This window comes from Podarcis erhardii (genome assembly GCF_964252035.2).
Source record: "Podarcis erhardii genome assembly, chromosome: 1".
Lineage (NCBI taxonomy): Eukaryota > Metazoa > Chordata > Lepidosauria > Squamata > Lacertidae > Podarcis > Podarcis erhardii.
This window is the reverse complement of record NC_138497.1, coordinates 78,682,376-78,699,235: the sequence shown is the minus strand read 5'-3', so window position 1 is coordinate 78,699,235 and position 16,860 is coordinate 78,682,376. Positions and strand designations below refer to the sequence as shown.

At 39.3% G+C, this 16,860-nt stretch overlaps 1 protein-coding gene across 2 annotated transcripts in view; it reads left to right on the top strand.

The window, feature by feature from the left end:
- The window catches only part of EPS8L2 (EPS8 signaling adaptor L2), an 87,572-nt gene that overhangs the window by 18,569 nt on the left and 52,143 nt on the right, over positions 1-16,860 (top strand). Inside the window, exons 1-3 of one of the 2 annotated variants that reach the window (XM_081879947.1) lie at positions 5,439-5,628; positions 10,648-10,711; positions 11,314-11,369. In XM_081879947.1, the coding sequence (XP_081736073.1) occupies positions 10,668-10,711; positions 11,314-11,369 (100 nt within the window). In that variant the 5' untranslated portion in view covers positions 5,439-5,628; positions 10,648-10,667. Of the gene's footprint in view, positions 1-5,438; positions 5,629-10,647; positions 10,712-11,313; positions 11,370-16,860 lie in introns of those variants that run through there. The other variant, XM_081879946.1, reaches the window with a different exon arrangement.

Here is a 16,860-nt window from a genome sequence, read left to right as displayed (position 1 = left end):
GCCCATCATAACTAGTGAAATCAAGCAGGGTTAGGGGAGATTGGCAGGGGGTCCAGGGAGTGGTGAATGCTTCCTTACAAGAGGGGATGCTGCCTGCCACCTTAAAGGGGTGGTAGTGTGTCTACTCCTGAGAAAACCAGCCCTGGGCCCAACGGAGTGTAATAGCAATATTTTAGGAACCACCCTATTTTTTGTGATTGCATGTTTAAACTATTTTTGGAGGCAATTGTAGGTTTTTAAGCTTGCATTTTAAATTGTTGTAACTCACCCTGATACCTTGGGGTGAAATGCAAGGAATAAATTAAAACAATGCTACTCCTACTCCAACTTATAATAACAATTGCTCGGTCGTAAATGCTCCCTTTTTGAGGAAGGTGGTAGAGTGGATCATAGTGGAACAACTACAAACATTTCTGGATGAGACTGATTATGTGGATCCATCCCAGTTTGGGTTTAGGCCCGGATTTGGTACCCAATCAGCTGGATGACCTTTATAGAGAAAAGTTTTAGAAGAAAAGTTATTTGAATATATGGACCAGAAAATTATTTTAATGGGTGATATGAATGGAGTGATTTCATTAGAAATGGACAGACTTAGGGAAGAAACAAGTAAAGAAGGGAAATTACCAAAATCTTTTTTTTTCAATGATAAAAAGTTGCAATTTGATAGACATTTGGCGTCTCAAACACCCATTAGACAAACAATTTACTTATTACTCCGAACCGAATCAGTCAATGTCAAGGATAGATCAGATTTGGATTTCAAGTGAATTGACACCAAGAACCCAACAGATAGAAATCCAACCGAAAGTAATTTCTGACCATAATCCAATAGAATTTGAATTAAGAAGCTTTGAAGAAAGAACTTTCAGATGGAGAATGAAAGATTATCTCTTAGACGACCAGAAAATAGTTGAAAAAGCGCAAAAAAAAGCTAACAGAATATTTTGAAGACAACTGTAACAAAGGCACAAAGGCTAAAGTTGTATGGGATGCAAGCAAGGCAGTAATGAGAGGATTCTTCATCCAGCAAAATTCAATCAAAAATAAAAATAGAGAAAAAGGCAAAAAAGAAATTTTGAAGCAAATAACGGATAATGAACAAAAATTAATTAAGAAACCAAACAACTTGAAGATAAAAAAAGAGATTAAAGCTTTACAAGCACAGTTTGCTATCATAATAAACAGGGAAGTGGAATGGAATATAAAGAAAATGAGACAAAGAAATTTTGAATTTGCGAACAAATCAGGAAAATGGCTTGCATGGCAAATTAAAAAAAGGAAGGAACAGAATACAATAAATAAAATTACAGTAGAAGGAGAAGAGATAACCAATCCGAAAGAAATCAGAAAGGGGTTCCTGGATTATTATAGAAGACTATACAAAAATAGAGAAAGAAACAACCTGAGGAAAATAGAGAGATATCTGAAAGATAAAAAGGTGCAGAAGATCCCGACTGGAAAAAAAGAGCAACTGAATACCCCAATTGAAATAGAGGATATAAAAGAAGTGATCAAAGAACTAAAAAGGGGGAAAGCTCCAGGACCTGATGGATTCACCGCTTGTTATTATAAAGAAATGAAATCTATTTTGATAACCCCATTGAAGGAAGTGATGAACAACATTTTAAGAGAAGGAGAAATTCCGGAAACATGGAAAGAGGCATATATTACATTTATCCCAAAACAGGACGCCGATTTAACCCAAGTCAAAAATTACAGGCCGATCTCACTGTTAAATACAGATTATAAGATATTTGCTGCAATCCTTGCAAAGAGGATGAAAAAGATACTATTAGAAATTATACATAAAGATCAGGCGGGCTTCCTTCCAGGCAGACAGATGAAAGACAATATAAGAAATATAATTAATATGATGGAGTATCTGTCTGTCAGGATTGATAAACAAGCTACAATGATGTTTGTTGATGTGGAAAAGGCCTTCGATAATATAATATGGGACTTTATGTTGAGAAATTTAGAATATATGGAGGTTGGCAAAGAGTTTTTCAATGGAATAAAAGCAATTTATACAGAACAAAAAGCCAAACTGATTATAAATAATGTAGTCACAGAAGAAATAAGGATACAAAAAGGAACAAGACAGGGATGCCCACTCTCACCGTTACTTTTTATAACGGTGTTAGAAGTTTTTTTGAATTCGATTAGACAAAATAAGGAAATAAAAGGTGTGACAATCGGCCAGAACGAATATAAGATTAAAGCGTTTGCAGATGACTTGGTAATAATGACTGAAGAACCAATAAGTACGGTAAAAGAAGTCTTGGAAGAAATGGAACAGTTTGGAAGTGTGGCAGGTTTTAAATTAAACAAGAAAAAAACAAAAATGATTGTGAAGAATATGGATCAAGGTCAAATAGAAGTAATGCAACAACAAACTCAGATAGAGGTGGTCAAAAAGGTGAAATACTTGGGAATATGGATAACTCCCAAAAATATAGATTTATATAAAAATAACTATGAATTAGTTTGGAAGGAAATAAAAAAGGACCTGGAGGTGTGGGGAAAATTGAAATTGTCATTCTGGGGAAGGATCTCTACAATTAAAATGAATGTGCTTCCAAAGATATTATTTTTATTTCAGACTATCCCCATAATTAAGGGGAGCAGAATTTTTAAAGAGTGGCAAAGAGCGATTTCAAGATATATCTGGCAGGGCAAAAAGCCGAGAATTCAATTTAAGTTGCTAACAGATTTAAAAGAAAGAGGAGGCTTTGCCCTGCCAGATTTGAAACTGTATTATGAGGCATCATGTCTTTGCTGGTTGAAAGAGTGGATTAAACTAGAAAATAACGAATTGTTGGATTTAGAGGGGTTTGATAATAGGTTTGGATGGCATGCCTACTTATGGCACGAGAAAAAGAGAGTCCATAAAGGCTTTGAGAACCACATCTTCCGGGGTCCTTTAATTGAGGTATGGGACAGGTATAAAAACCTATTAGAACCTAGAACACCACGTTGGCTATCACCTCTAGAAGTTATGAGTGTAAAGAAAATTAATATGAGAAGTAAATGGATAACATATGGTCAACTGTTATTTAAAGAAGGAGGAAAGTGGAAAATAAAACCGTACAAGCAGGTTAAAGAACATGTATATGATTGGTTGCACTACTTCCAAACAAATGAGATGTTTAAGAAAGATGGTAAAGAACGAGGTTTTGCGGACAAGGAATCCAAATTCCAAAATGAGGTTATAGATAACGATGGTAAAAATCTATCTAAAATGTATAAACTGTTGTTAGATTGGAATTTGAAAGATGAAGAAGTTAAGTCGGTAATGATCAGCTGGGCCAGGGATGTGGGTCATAACATACAATTTGAGGACTGGGAAAAACTATGGAAGGAGGGTCTAAAATTCACTGCTTGTATGACGTTAAAAGAAAATGTGATGAAAATGTTTTATAGATGGTATATGACACCGGTAAAATTAGCAAAAATGTATAAGACATGCAATAAGTGTTGGAAATGTAAAGATAAAGAGGGTACTTTTTATCACATGTGGTGGGAATGCAAGAAAGTGAGAGACTTCTGGGAGAAGATATACAATGAGCTGAAGAAGATTTTAAAATATACATTTATAAAGAAACCAGAAGTATTTTTGTTAGGAATAGTAGGAAATGAGATAAAAAGGAAAGACTGTAAATTTTTTCAATATGCAGTTACAGCCGCAAGAGTGTTACTGGCCCAGAAATGGAAACAACAAGATATACCGACCGTGGAAGAGTGGAGAATGAAATTGTTAGATTACGCAGAGCTAGATAAATTGACAGGGAAGATTAGATACTTAAGAGACCAAAAGTTCATCGAGGACTGGGGGAAATTTGTGGAATATCTGGAATGTTTAAGTGAGGGACAGATGACGCTTAAGGGATTTAAAGAAGCACTGTAAAAAAGTAAGAAGTATTGTCTAAAGGAAATAGGGAAAAAGAGATAAACAATGTCAATATAAATTTGAGAAATGTGTAATTAAAATTATAACTATGGATGATTTACGGAACAGCTGAGGGAAGTCCAAAAGAGAAATGAGTTGTGAAAACGATGTGAAATTAATGTATTTTGTTTTGTTTTGTTTTGTTTTGTTTTGTTTATTGATGTTAATTAATAAAAATTATATTTTTTAAAAAAGAGACTGATTATGTGGATCCATCCCAGTTTGGGTTTAGGCCCGGATTTGGTACCCAATCAGCTGGATGACCTTTATAGAGAAAAGGGCTTGTTGCCTTCACGTCCTTGCACTTGACTGACTAGTGTTGCAAATAGGGTGCTTGTCTAGAAAGATCCTTGGTCTGATCCAAAAGAGTAACTGATAATGATTTATTTCTGGTTTCCAAATACTGCAGTTAGTGGCTCTAGAGAGAAAGCTCGCCGATACCATGACAAGGTCCTGAGAGAGCATTCAATCTGAAATAGTTTATCTTATTTTTCTCTTCATATGGATACCGATATAATGCCTTCCTTTCTGCTAAGCCTTTTGTCTAGCATTATCAGCCATATTCTGACCTACATATTAGATTTAGTTGAACATGGGGGTGTTGGCTGCAGGTATCCGGTGTCTCTCAACTGATCAGGCTGCATTATTTTTAGCGTCATGTTTGTCTTCTGCTGAATGTCTGCAATGTGAAAAATTTATGTTCAAGAACAAGGTGTGCTGGCTTCAAGTTTTGCAGCAGGGTCCACCCTTCTTTTCCTGTCTGACGTCCAGGTTCCTGTTTGTTGGCCCAGGCTCCATAAATGCTCTTGGCCTGCCGCTGAATTATGAATACCACTCTTCTTACAGATTAGTGAACTTTTGCATTCCTCTGTTCCTCACGAAGGACAAAAAAAGTCTGTGGTTTTCAGCTGATGGATTTCATTCCTGGAGTTGCAGCATTACCATGTCTGTGTTGCAGTACACCTATTGTTTTAGGCGGGGCAGAAAGCAGGAGCCTAGACTCAGGTGTCAGGATTGGGAAAGCTAGGCTATTCCCTTAATTGCCATTGTAGCTGGAGTGAGGTATTACAGAGGGGTGGGGAACCTGTGGCCCTCCAAATGTTGTTGGATTTCAATGCCTATTAGGCCCAGCCAGCATGGACAGTATTCAGGGATGTTGGGAGTTGTAGTCCAACAACATTTGGGTGGCCATGGGGTCCCCACCCCTGGAATACAGGTTAGATCCATGTGGTACCAGTTAAGCTGGTAAATTAATATGCTGCTTCCCACTTTAAATGGCTATCCAAGTACTTCCCTCCTGCTCTGAATTAACTCTGAGAAATGTTAGGAACTGGAAACCAAACAGAGGGAGCTTTGTTATCCTCTTAAATTGAAAAGACAGTGTCATGTGTTATCTAATGGCTAAAGTGTCCAGTGACAGCCTTGTATTATTAGGCTTTTGCTACTCTCACATTCTTATCTAAAGCATCAAACATGTAGGGAAGCCTCAGAGGAGCTGAGAGTTTCTCTGCAAAAGCCTTCTCCACCAGCAAAGGATGAAACCAGAAGTAACACACTCTGCTTCTGCTGCATCATTGAATCAGTTGTTGATTTCGGAGCAGCGCCTGTATGTATGTTGCTCAAATTCCTCTTTTCTCTTTTCCCAGTCAAAGAGAAGCATTGGATTGCCATGTGAGGTAGATTTTGTATGTTTGTGTGGAAGTTGCCTTCCATGGGGTGGTTTTCTCTTAATGAGTGGTCATGGAAGAAACTGAATAGGAGAGCGGCTGTTCTGTTCTATGGACTTTAACTATAGTTCCAGTTTGTTTGTTTTTAATGCTGTTTTTATTTATTGTCAAGGTACAGAAGATCAATTTTGAGAAAACAATTGTTACAACAGTAAACAACAAGTAACTTATACTTGTCCTGATAAAATGGTACAAAATATTGTGCAAGTTTCCGAGTTCTCCAGAACTTTACATCAGTTAAGGTGTGTACATGGGATAGATGACAGCTTATTGAATAGGAGTTTGGGGGGTTGGGAGTGGTTGAAGGCACAGGGAAAGCAAAGAAGTGATGTGCATAGCATGAAGATGTCTTTTGTCTGTCTTGAATCTCCCTACGTTCAGCTTCATTGAATGTCCCCAAGCTGATTTTGAGAGGGAGGAATATTTAACTCTATCCATTTTCTTCACCACATGCATAATTTTGTACAGCTCTATCATGTCTCCTCTTACTCCTTTTCTCTAAAATATAAAGCACCAAATGTTGGAAGTATAACTACAGGTGAAGATGGTAAGAGAGGGATCCGAATTATCATATACTCATCAGGTTACTCAGTGTACTTTAGATTTGAAGCATTCATGCTCACCTTCTGAAACATGAAGAAACTGATCACACCCATAAAGCAGACAATGAGAGATTCCAGGAGACTGAGGTGCCTTGAGCAAAAGGAAACGAAAGGGAACTCAGTGCTGGCACTTTATGATGCAGCAAACTGGAAGGCTTGAACCACCTAAACAAATACAATGAGCTTGGTGTGGGAGATGAACTCAGTGCCAGCAACAGTGACAGATCCTAGATTACTCCTTGTCCCTCTGCCTACACCTTGCCTATATGTCATAAATTTGGGTAATTATAGTGGTGGTAAGCATTAGTTACATAAACACACATATATTTTGGAGTATTTTTAGTGGTATTAATAGTATAATACAGTATTAACATGGATAGATGTTGCTTTATACTGGTTGAAAAAAGCATAGCCTCCAAATATATCAACATGCCAATTCTGTATTCTGAAAATGCATTAAGTTTGGTCCAACACTGGCCCAGTTCACAAGTAATGCTAGACTAAATTATGACTTAGCATAAATAAGCCAACGTGTGAACTCCTGGAGAAATTGCAGCTGCTTTGCTTTTCCCTGGTCATCATGTTGCTGCTCTGTACTAAGCTATGGTTTGGTTTAGCACATCATCTGAAAATAGTGTGTCATGGCTTGTTGTTTCTCTGTGAGAGCTTACACGTGAGCCTGGTTCAAGTAACATGATTTCCATGCAGTGCAGCAGCATAAAGTTTGTGGGGATCAGCCACAACCTCCGTTTTGAAAGCCCACATGTTTACTCACTTGTGCTAAGCCATATTTTGCATGCAGATGAGGGCACTGCATGTCTGATAATAATAATAATAATAATCTCATTTTGAATAGCCAGCATGGCACAGCGATTAGGTAAGCTGAAACACCGGTTGTTGAATCCTAATAAATTCATATTATTTCCTTGTTATGTATTTGGAAATTGCTACTCAAAAATTTCCATGGTTTTGGCTAGCTCTCAGCCTGTTTTCCTCCCACAGAGTTGCTGTGAGGCACAACAAACACCTCTTTGGGAGAAATGATTTAACAAAAGATGGGGAGGGAGGGAGAAATGAGGAGAAAATTCAGATCATTTGATCAGTTGATTCAAATAAACTGACACTACCATTTTCTTAGCACTAACCTGGAACAGGGCTGTGTGTGTGTGTGTGTGTGTGTGTGTGTGTGTGTGTCCCCACTTGCCTCTTGGGTATATATGTTTAGCTGTTCTATAGACTGTCATGCTTGCTATCCTAAGCCTTAAAGCTTTATTGAAATTAGTGAGAGGTACTTTATTTATTATTTCCAAATAATGTCATAGTAATAGCAAGACAAACATTCATTTTTTTACAAACTATTGTTCCTATGATGGTTTTGCAGACTATATGATGGGATAAACATTTTGCAAATAGCAAGAAAGGAGGCTGTACCTCTTTACTGGAGCCAGTATCTGTTCCTTTGTGTAATATATCTGTGATATTGCTTTGTTTTGTAACCTGGTTACCTTTAGAAAACATGCATCTGCTCAAATTAGAAATCTTATTTGATCTTTCTAGCTTTAAATATGTATTTTCCTAGTGGTTTTTCCCTCTAGTCTATTTTCTCCAATTTGAATTCATGAAGAAGCTTCTAAGAATAGCATGGCATTGTCTCACAGGTGTCACGTAGTTTAACATCTGGTACTAGCATAAATTATAGAGTGGGCCTCTGTGTCCTTTTTTGGTCTATTTAGGCTGGAGAGGCTTGAAGGTGCGTCTGACAGTCACTCAAATCCTTTTCACCCTGCTGCATACATTAATTTCCTTTGTACCACTGTCATCTCTGGTCAAACAGATTTTGCATCAATATGAAATGGGAATAAACCCATAGGCAGAGAAGATAGCAGGAGGACTATGGGCAGCACTGCATTTATCATATTGGGAGAAATTCGACGTCACACTCTTGTGATTTCAGCTTGCCAAACAGAATAATCGCCACTTTCCCAATCCCAATATTGCAGGACATGTGCAGGGAGAGGAGGGAGGAAGACCCCTTACACAAGTAGAATTCATTGCACAGAATTGCACTTATGGGACTCATTAGGTGAATCCTGCCCACTATGTTTATGACACCTCAGAAATAACCATTGTTTCGTCTGTACCGTAATTTAGCCTCCTACTCATTCATTGTTGGTTTCTCTGAAGTCAATTCAAGTCTTGGGACTGATGTGAGGTGTATCAGAATGAATGTATTTCCTTTAAATAAATTTGTTACTATGCATTTATAGATGGCATTGTTAGGTTAAACGTCTGCCACTAAAAATATTTGCTTAAAATGTAACTTTAAAAATAGTAGCCTGTAATTTGATGTTGCTAAGCTCCTTTGTGTTTTTCTTCTTCTTCAAAGACACCGTTCAGCTTTAGTTTCACTATCACCATTTATACTAATAATAATATTTTTGAAAAAGTCCACTTTAATTCCATAGAGGCCAGTTTCAAAATTATTGTAAACAAAGCAATATCACCTCCAGACTGTCAGTATTTTGTAGTACAGTGGATGCTTGGGTTGCGAACGTGATCCGTACGGGAGGCACGTTTGCAATGTGCAAATCTGCACACATGTGAATCACAATTCAGTGCTTCTGCGCATGTGCAAAGGGCAATTTAGTGCTTCTGCGCATGCGCAAGCGCCAAAACCCGGAAGTAACCCATTCTGGTACTTTTGTGTTCGATGCGATGCACAACCTGAAAACATGCAACCTGGAGTATCTGTAACCCAAGGTATGACTGTAGTAGTAGTAGTAGTAGTAGTAATAATAATAATAATAATAATAATAATAATAATAATAATTTATTTATACCCTGCCCATCTGGCTGGGTTTCCCCAGCCACTCTGGGCAGCTTCCAACAAAGATTAAAAATACATTAAAATGTCACACATTCAAAACTTCCCTAAACAGGAGGGATTCAAACACATACCAGGAAATATATGTGGGGACTAAGCACCAGCGCAACAAATCCAATCTCAAAAAGAAACTTTAAATTTTTGTGGTTAGAAAGGTGACGTGGAAATGCATTCAGAAGTGTGGAAGGAAGGAATGATTAACAGAAAGATGTATAAACACCCAGCAAACAAACCAGTGTGAATGGAAAATAAATAGGCCATAACAATGAGTTCAAAGATCACATGCTTTTGAATAATAAAATATCATTTTACAAAACAACTGGAACAGCTGTACTAGAAAGAGGAAGAAGATGTGTACCAATATCCTGCCATTCCCATGCATGATTGATTTGGGACACTGTTGTAGCAAGCAAAAAGCCTTTGAAAACTTGACTTCCATTGTGCCCAACTTGTTTACACTGAGGGAAAGCTTCATCAAAATTGCACCATTAAGTGGGCAGTCATAGCTAATATGCATACACTGTCTATAATTAAAATCCATGTGCCATTTCAATCAACAATTTGCGGTGTGCCAAACTGTGCTGCCTGCACTCCGTAAAATTAGGATTATGGTATTCTTGCCCTCAGAGCTGAAATACCTGGGCTAGTCATGTCATTGGATCACTGTGATATATGGCTGTAAAGTAGGAACAAAGGAAGCTGCTTTATACTGAGTGATATCATTGCTCCATCTAGCTCAATACTGTCGTCGCTGACTGGCAGCAGCTCTCCAGGATTCCAGACAGAGGTCTGTCCTAGCCCTACAACAAGAGGCTGGGGGTTGAACCTGAGACCTTTTGCATGTAAAGTGTCTGCTCTGTCACTGAGCTGCAGTTCCAATAATGATAAATGAAAAACATAATACATTTGAATATGAACTCTTTTTCTTAGCCACCTTGTTTACCTCTAACAAAGTTGCTGTCACTTTTTAAGAATATTTCTATAACTGAGGCTGGAATACAGTGTGGGAGAGGGAGATGTTCCGGAAGCATAAATTAGTGAGTGTAGCTTCCGTTTGGAAGGACAGATAACTGGAAACTCATGACAACTTTCTAAAATTTGATTTCTGTACACACATACAAGTAGACAATATATTCAGTGCTATTTTTCCTAGAAAAAGAGGTATCGGAACTCACTATTAACTTCTCCATTGTTCTCTTAGAATGGCAATGGAGCCCACCTGAGAGGTGCCAGAGCTGAGCTCTGGGGAGCTCCAGCTGGGGGAAAAGCCCTGAATACTGTATATTACTCCCCTATAGCAAATCTGCTGCTCCTCATCAGATTCTCAAGACAGAATGCACTGGTAAAGATACATTTTCCCTTCAGCGCTCCTCTCTCTCTCTCTCTCTCTCTCTCTCTCTCTCTTTCATCAAGCAAATAAGTAAATGAAATGTAAATGCTGTAGTTCCTCAGTCTCAACTAAACCATTCCTATCTGTTACAGGTGAATACCCTGAAAGCAGTATGAGCCACAAAGGATCAACAAGCAGCCATCCAGGCTCTGCAAAGTAAGAAACCTAAAGATTAAGCAACTTTCATCCCCCACCCAAATTTTAGTAAAAGAGAGAGAAAATGAGATGTGACAGAGCCTTATAGGCCTGTCTCCATGCCCCCACCTTCATTTGCTTTCTGTTTTACAATATACAAGGCTCCCATTTTCCAAGAAAAGTGCTCTAAGGCTATATGCAGATGACACCTTTTCATAGGGTGGGTGGTGGTACTGTGGAGCTGTCATTTCCTATGACATGCATGTTCATTTATGCATCTGATGAAGTGGACTTACAACAGGAGTATTATTGTAACATAGGCTCTCCTTTACGCCTTACCCTGAGTACTGAACCTACAAGATGAAAGTGTTTCAATATCCAGAGTTAGGAGAGATCCCACATTCAGATAATCATTGGAACTCTCAGATTAGTGAATTAGTGAACATGGGGAGGGAGAATCAGTTAAGTATATAAGGTCTGTTCCTGTTCTTATGTAGAAATGGGTTGGGGAACTGGACTGAACATTGTTCAGGACTCTGTTAGTCCATTTACTACACTTGCTCTTAAGCTGCTCTCATCGTAAACCCTGGCTTGTTCTTAACAACTGCTTTCTCCTTTTGCAGTGGTAGCATGGGGAAAGCAGATGGAGCTGCCAAAATGAGTGCAAAGGATTTATATGGTAAGTTCTTATAATTCAGACTCTTACATTAATAAAATTTGCGACAGTATAGCATGCCAGATCCAGCTTTGTGTGTTGGAAAGTGAGAATTAACTTTACGATGTGGGGAAGTAATATTCTTTGTTGGTTTTTTACAGTGAGTCACGAAACTGCCATTGCGCGGAGTGTTTCTGTTTGCACTGAAAGGTGTTGGAGCAACACTGGAGGGTTATAGGGGTCAGAGGTTTGTGATTGCAGCAGGTTTCTGAGGCCCTCTGTTCTAAAAGTAACCCTGTACATTCCTGAACCAGCTACTTCTGGAACTCACTGGTATTTGGGAAGTGACATGGCATAAATAACAGTCAGGATATGATCAGTGATTTACCCCCAACTATTGCAAGCAATGTGTTTCTGAACACTAGTTGCTGGAAACTTCAGAAGGAGAGAGTGCTCTTGCTTCCCACAGGCTCCTTGTGGTCCACTGTAAGAAGGATGGACTGCTGGCCTGATTCTGCAGGCTCTTCTGTTCAAGTCAGTGTTTTCCTCCATTCTTCCACTCCATGACATTTGTGGATTTGCCAAGCAGGACCATAACACTTTCCTGTATACCTTCATTGAGAGCATTTTTAAAAAGAAAAATCATTTGTTTTACATTAATATTGCCACCATTTCGCCTGTGGTATGGCTGGAGTGTTGAGGGTTGCCACCACAGAATTAGCTGAGCATCAGACTCTCTGGAAGTGTACTTATTATGGAGTTAAAATGAACTCTTTAAACTGTATGAGTTCCCAAACCAGCTTAAGACAGAAATGTTTGCTGTTATTAGCAGTTTAATGGATTATGGTCCTTAATTAGATATTGTGTAACTTCAAAATAACTCACATCCTTTCAAATGTGTAAAAGAGAATGGGCTTGCAGGCGATAGTGTTCTAGATGGCAGGAGGTCCCTTAGACGAACAGATTCTTCATTGTCAGAAATTGTTTTAAAGCTGGCCTGGTGTTAATGGTTGGCATAGTCAGGCCCTTTCTGGGATACCGCCTCTTGCTGTTACTACCTGCCTTAGGTGAAATTCTTCCTAGCTACTGACTTGGCAGCCCATTTTATAGGCGGCCTTACTTGTCATGAGCAAGTCTTTCCAACTCCTCCTCCCTCACAAGTCTCCCTATTCTTGCTGTAGCAGCATGTCGTGGTTGCCAGGGCAACCAAGCCAAACTTTCCTGCCTACTTCATCTTGTTGCCTCCTTGCTCCTGCATCTCTGTTGATATCAGCCCTGTCATTGGACAGGCAGGCAGCCTTTCCCCCTGTTTACCTGGATGGCCAGGTAAGCTCAAGCAGTGTCCCCCCACATGTTTTTTCTATCCTATGATGATAGAAAGGTTCAAGAGAGTGAGAATGGGAGCCATAATTGCCAACTTGCTTGCTTTCTGTTGGTGGGACACTCCTAATATTTTTTCAAAGAGATTGCTATTCGTAGCCCTAAGGCATCATTGTTTATAGTTTATTCTTTTCTGGAGGTGGGGAGGATGCTAGCATTTTACAGTAGCTAGTAGTGATTCATCTGAAGTAGGGACAGAAAGACAAATAGGCAGTCAAGTCACATGAGTAGCACATTGGTTTCATCCCCCTGTGTCTTCTGTGATTCCTGATATCTATTTTGTATGAGCCACTCAGCTAGCTACCATAGATTGAACAACTTGCTTTCTGATGCTGCCGGATTAACCGAAGTCTGCTAAGGATCGTCTTTCTTTGCTTAGTAGAAAGCAGGACAAACAGGGTATTAAGAAAAATGTATCTTGTCTAACCAGATCATCAGAAGAAAAAATCTATTGTCTAGAGGTCAGGTTCTGCAAGTATGAGGAATTTCAGCTGAATTTTAGTTGCGCAGTCAGCTGTTGTGTATGCAGTTGGTTGTTATGACCTTGGAATTTATGAGCTCCAATGTTTTGTTAGCTAACTAGATAGTTGGAGGCATATTATTTTATATAGATATATATATAGCATTAAAATGCTCAAATGAAAGTTAAACAGAACAGAATCAAATAATTCCTTAAAACTAGTAAATAGGTTTGTTGTCATACAGTATGCCCTTTTGATAAGCCGTCAGAGGAACTTAGGAAGCTGCCATTTACTGAGCCAGACCATTTGTCTTTCTAGCTCATTATTGTCCAGGGCTCTCCATGGTTTCAAACAAGGGACATTGCCACTCCCGCTCTGATATTCTGGGGTTTGAAACTGGAATCTTCTGCGTGAAGCAGGTGTTCTACCACTGAGCTATGGTCCTCCCTCCTCTCCCTGGTTCTGTTTTCATTTACTTGGTATTATTATTATCTTAATTGAATTAACATACTAATAGATTATGCATGTGGTGCTGATAACACCAAGGTTGCAGGTTCAATCCCCATATGGGACAGGTCATATTCCTGCATTGCAGGGGGTTGGACTAGATGATCCTCAGGGTCCCTTCCAGCTCTTTGATTCCATGAAATGACAAGATTTCTTCATTCTAGGCTGTGGGAGGAGGGCAAAGGATTATAGGAGCTCTGAAGGTTAAGGAAGCAATGCTTCCTAAAGGCACCTGAGATCTGGAGATGAATGGGCCCTCTTGTTACTCTTCCCTCAGGATTCTCACATCACCCAAGGTGATCAAGGAATGCATTCGACAAAGCATTGTGAGCCTGGTCAAGCTTTGATCACTTGGCCATACAGGGCATTCTGGTGTACACCCAAAGAGTTGGGAGTGACACACTGACTTGTATGTACATATTATTATTATCCATACTGATTCATCACCATATACCCAAAATGGTTTTATGGTGACTTACAACAGGAGTATAGAACAGACAATAAACACACAATTAAAATTAAAGAACACTGAGTTTAATAAAATCCCCTCAACTCCAAGATCTTCATAAAATACCTCATTAGGAAATGCCAGCAGCAGTTCTGCAAAATCGTGTGTAATGTTTTGAGAATGTGACAGGTATTTATGAGAAGTGTGACCATTAGTTTTAAAAAATTGCAATTGAATGTTAACATGAGTACAGATATCAGACAGCAGTTCTAAACTGTACTCTGCAGAGCTCTAGAGTTCCATGGGAGCTTAGCAAAGATTCTGTGTGAAGTAATAGACAAGATGCCTGGTAAATTCCCCTTCTTTCCCTTGCAGTTATTGCCAACAGCAGAAAAGTCCCACTTGCAGGGCCGGCCCACCCATGAGGCAAGGTGAGGCGCCCACCTCAGGCTGCAGAATCCACCAGGACAGCAGATCCCAATGTAGATCTTTCTTTCCACCTTGCTCCTGATGTAGATTTTCCCTCACCCCTTCTTCCTTGGTGGAGAGGGGGATGCTATTTTGGCATCTGCCTCAGGTGCCAAAATGTATTGGGCCGGCCCTGCCCACTTGCATCATGTGGGGCTGCAGCCGTGGTTTTATGGGGTTATAGGCTGCAGAGCCTGCAAATTATTTGCAGGAAATACTTGCCACTGCACAGAAACCTTAATTTGCCCACAGTTTTACCCCTAGATATTTTGTCACTACCAAGTGACCTCAGTCTGAGTTGTCATTGTGTTAAAGGCCTCCTTTGCTGCAGGACTCAGTGCTTAGTTTGCTAGATGAAACGTTGAACAAAGTGCTTATTAATAATTCAAAAGGAGGAGGAGGAGGTTGATACAGAAAATAAATACAAGAGGTATTTGCCGCTTGTATTGTTCTGTGGCTATTCATAGAGTGGCACTAGTGATGATGATGAAACAGGCAGGGAGCAGAGCACTGAAAACAGACTATGCCTCCCCTCGCATGCACTGTTCCTAGATGGCTTGCTCAGGTCTTATACTCGACACCAAAAAGGCATCCCTTACTGGACTGTTCCCCACCCCCACCCCATGACAGCTTCTAGATGTCTAAATGGCAGCCTTCAGTGTTCACCTTTCTTCCCTTTGTTTGTTATGTTTTCTGATGACAGATTTTGGGGTTCATAATTCTCACTCCTGAAGCTAAAGCAACAAAGAATCTCATGGTACCTTAATGACTAACAAAAATGTTTCCATGGACTGCAGTCCATTTTATGCATTTGTCTTATTATTACATTTATACCCCACCTTTCCTTCAGTGAGGTTTCCCGCTTCTCCATTTTATCCTCACAAACAACCCTTTGGAGTAGGTTAGGCTGAGAGACTGTGACTACGACATTTACAGGAAACCTGCCAAATAATGGTTTAAGAGAGTATTGAAAAAAATCAGATAAGATAAGATCACTGCAGAAAAGTTAATGGGTGGTATTCAAGTAATTCATCTTGTCAATGAATCACAAAGATTTCTGCTTGTGCAACAGGACTTCTCCCCCTGTGCATGTGAGGAGAAGAGGGGAATGTTGTGCAAGCAGAAATCCTTGTGTTTATTTATCTTATTTATTTTTTAAAAAATGTTTTTAAACTGCTGTATCATAAAAAATACATCACAGTGGTTTGCAACAATATAAAAGCATAAAAACAGACAATAAAATAGTAAATACTAAAAACAAATTTAAAGTAATAATAATAAAAACAAGCATCAATAGACCATTGTGGGGGGTGAACTCTTAACTGCTGGCATAGGCTTGGTGGAATAGAAAAGTTTTGAGCAGGTGTTTAAAAGTTGGCACGGAAGGTGCCCGCTGAACCTCTTATTAGCAGTGTGTTCTACAGGAATGGGGTGGTAACACAAAAGGCTCAGTTTCTTGTTATTTTCAAATGAGCCCCATCAGCTTGGAGAAAGATTGACTGGAGATGCTCCTGCAGATGATCTCAGTGTCTGAGCTAGGCTGTAAGGGTTCAGGTGAACCCTGAGATATCCTGGATCCAAGTTGTTCAGGGCTTTGTAAATCAATACAAGAATATTGACAGAATGTTCACATACTGCTACTTGGGATAAGACTCTTATATCTTTGCTTTACACCTCATTTTTGAAAACACGCCTGATCTTTTCTTGTCTAAATCTTGCATAAGTAGAGCCCTGTTGGATCAGGCCAAAGACCCATCTAGTCCAGCAGCCTGTTCTCATGGTGGCCAATCAAATGCCTATGGGAAGCCTGAAAGCAGAGACTGATGCATGAAAATAGCAGGCAGCTATTGGTGTGCTAAGTAACAGCAGGTTGCCATGACCAGATGGTATCCACACCAAGGATTCTGAAGGGACATAAAACAAATTATTGGACTATGTTATCTGGACCGAAAGGTAGCTAATGTAATGCCAAAGTTACAAAAAATAGACCCTTAGGCAATTCCAGAAATGACAATATATTTATTAGCCTATAATTTGCTATACAAAACTGTGCTGCCATTTGCTGATGTGCCCTGGAAGGATGTTGGACTTTCATGCTGAACATTAAGGATGCTTTTCTGTTGCATCTCTCTCAGTTGATTTAATAACTTCTCTCTGCACTGTGGATAAACATACCCAATTATCTGAGGTCTTGAGCAAGTAGATGTTAAAATACTAGCTAAATGTATGGAAATACATTTTTTGCATTCCT